The sequence below is a fragment of the Plectropomus leopardus genome, unplaced genomic scaffold, assembly GCF_008729295.1.
Source record: "Plectropomus leopardus isolate mb unplaced genomic scaffold, YSFRI_Pleo_2.0 unplaced_scaffold27313, whole genome shotgun sequence".
Taxonomy (NCBI): domain Eukaryota; kingdom Metazoa; phylum Chordata; class Actinopteri; order Perciformes; family Serranidae; genus Plectropomus; species Plectropomus leopardus.
Window position 1 is genome coordinate 1 of NW_024629728.1, and position 3,141 is coordinate 3,141.

Consider the following 3,141-nt stretch of genomic DNA (forward strand, 5'->3'; position numbering starts at 1 on the left):
TGTAAAGTTGTTGCAACTAAAAAAAGGAGTCAAATTGTTCTAAGTGATGGCAACTTAAATTTTAAAGTAAATAATATTTTTAAAGTTTGATTTTGAAATGCATTTTGTGAGTGATACGAGTGTGTGTGATATTAAAGCGGGCCCTAAAGCTTAACGTTGGATTTGTTTTGCTTTTTTTTTTTTCCAGAAACAATGAAAATCATCCTGCTTATTAATTATTTGCTTACTTACTTTATTTATTAAACTCAACCAGTTTCCTAATTCTTTTAAGTGCTGTTCAGTTCAGTCAGATAAACTTGATTTAGTTGCCATCGCCGAGAAAAAAACAAGTTAATTTTACTGAAATAAGAAAATAACAAGAATTTTTAAGTAAATCTTAAAAAAGATGTAAAGTAAACGTAACTTATAGGTAAGATTATATTTTTTCAACACTGTAGGTTTTCTAGATTTCCTTAAAGTAAGATCAGTTTTTCAGATTTTACAGAGTAAAGAGTCTTTAATTTTTTTCCTTTCGTTCGTACAGTTTTTCCGTCTTTGTCGAGGTCGAGTCTCAAAAGTTAAGCGTGACCTCCGCTCGTCGCCTGAGCGTCTCAGCAGTGAAACTTGAAGATAATCAGGACGATCCTCTTGTACTCCTTCCTGAAGTTGTGGTTCAGGACGCCGTAGACGACGGCGTTGAGGCAGCTGTTGAAGTACGCCATGAAGTAGCTGGCCGTGAACAGCCACTCCGGTATCGCCCGGCTCAGCCTGGAGTCCAGCGCCACCGCCAGCCCGATCAGGTTCAGCGGCGCCCAACAGACGGCGAAGAGCACAAACACGACGAACATGGTGAGGAAGTTGCGAAGGTCGTGCGGCTTGATCTTTGGCCGCGAGTCCGGTTTGACCCGCCGCCTCACCTGGATGACGAGGATCCAGATGCGGAGGTAACAGTAGCTGACGATGCCGATGGGCAGGATGAAGTGCACCACCACCACCGTGATGGTGTACAGCGAGCTCACCGACTGCGCGAAGGTGCACGAGTACACCCGCGGGTCGTACTGCAGCGACTCCACGAACCAGTTGGGCACGATGGCGAGGATGGTGAGCGCCCAGACGATGACGACGTAGCACATGGTGTTGCTGTTGGAGAAGAGTTTGTCGTACTTAAGGCTGTGGCAGATGTAGCAGTAGCGGTTGATGGCGATGCCCGTGATGTTGAAGATGGAGCCGATGACGCTGAGGCCCATCAGGAAGCCGCTGATCTGACAGTGGATGTAGCCGGCGATCCAGCCGTCGTGGAAGATGGCGGTCAGGACCAGCGGGTAGGGATAGATGGCGACCACCAGGTCAGCAAGAGCCAGGCTCACCACGAAGGCGTTTCCTGCAGACACGAGAGCGGCAGAGCGTCAGGAGGCGGGACAGGTTCATCAGACAGAAGAAGAAACAATGAAATAAATCAATAAATAAAAATAACAATAATAATAATCTGTGTTGCACCTTTTATTCATAAAATGCAGATTAGTTAATTTCTGTCAAAAACTTGAAAAGAAGGCAACTTAAGAGGAAATGAACTCCCCAAAAATAGCATAAAAGAAGTTTTTAAAAAAGAAAGAAAATACAAGAAAATTACCTGAAAATGTTCACACAAAAATACAATTTTAAAAAGCCATGAAGGTTACTTAAAAAATAACAATAAAAAAAAGTAGAAAAATGACCTGAAAACGGGTTGAGTTTTTTTAAAAATAGATCACTTTGTAAATCGAGCGGCGGACAAAATCCATGAGGCCAAACATTCACATCACATTCCTCGCAGCTTCACTTTAACCCTTTGAAACCTGAACAAACAGAGTTGATTTCAGTCAAAAACATGGAAATAAGGCAAAGCTGAAGGCAGCTTAAGAGGAAATGACCCTAAAAACTGAATAAAATGAGTTGGGTTTTTTTTTTTTAAAAAAAAAAAGACAGCACAAAAATCACCTAAAAATTTGCACGCACAAAAAGCAAAAAGCTTTTTAATAATAAAAAAAGAACAAACAAGGAAAGTACTTGAAAATGGTGATTAAGAAATAATAATAATAATCATTTTGTAACATAATTTTAAATACAGACTTATGATCATTATAAATATACTTGAACAAACATTTTCCCCCAGCTTTTTAAAAAATAAATAATTTTCTAAATCCGCTCGTTTCTTGCCCAGTTGCTCTGCGCCTTTTTTTAAATGTGTTTTTTAAAAAGAACTGTGGTGTCGATGCAGGTTTTAAAGGGTTAATAGCACCCGGATCATTACTCTCCAAACCTCATCACTGCTGCTTATTTGCCTCCAGCGTCATTATCGGCTAATGAATACAACTTTACGAAGCCGCCGCACACACACATTCAGTCCAACGACCTGCACTCCACTTCCCAAACACACACCCCGCCAAAATAAAGTTCATAGTGACGAGCTGTTGTTCAGCTCAGTAAACACCGGTTGGTATTCCGGCTGCAGCAGCAGGAGTTTGGAGCTGACTCCCGTTTTTTTCGGCTAAATACTGCATGCTTTGACAATGAGAGGTTCTCTCGGTGCTGCTGAGCTGTAAAGGTCTCCCACGTGGGGAAATGAGGTTTGAGGGCCTGATTTAGGAGTTTAACATTTACCTTTCGCCCCGAGCCGACCGCGCTGCATTTCAATGATATTTTCACAGCGTTTTAGTGTTTAGTGCAAAGCTCCCTTCAGGAAAACTGTCCCGTGTCTGTGCCGCGTTAGTATGACCGGCAGGTTTCGTTCTCACATATATTTACCCTCAAACTTTAATGAAACCACTTCAGTCTTCCTTTCAGGGTTTTGAGTCTCAGTGATGATTTATTGATCCTCTGCTCGCCCAACTTTTCGGTCCAAAATGAAATATTTCAGTCATGAAAAACCTTGAAGAGTCAATGAATAAGTAAAGAAAATCAAAAGTTTTGGAAAAGTCACTGGATTTTTTTTAACTCTACAAAACCTGAGCAAACTTGTTTGAGTTCTTTTAAGAATGAGAACGAAGCAATTTAGAAGAATAAATGAAATTTCAGTTAGTTCGAAAATTAACACAAAACATAAACAGAAAAGGTAATGACCTAAATAAAGTGTTTGAACAGGCGTGTGTGTCAGTGTGTGTGTGTGTGTGTGTGTGTGTGTCA

The 3,141-nt window shown here is 40.9% G+C and overlaps 1 protein-coding gene across 1 annotated transcript; it reads right to left on the reverse strand.

The window, feature by feature from the left end:
• Positions 1-590: 590 nt before the first annotated feature.
• LOC121937736 (melatonin receptor type 1A-like) lies at positions 591-2,098 on the reverse strand. Its single transcript, XM_042481056.1, has 2 exons — positions 2,081-2,098; positions 591-1,385 (listed from the first exon to the last, which is right to left on the reverse strand). The coding sequence occupies exons 1-2, from the start codon at positions 2,096-2,098 to the stop codon at positions 591-593; spliced, it is 813 nt and encodes a 270-aa protein (XP_042336990.1).
• Between the last annotated feature and the right edge of the window lie 1,043 nt (positions 2,099-3,141).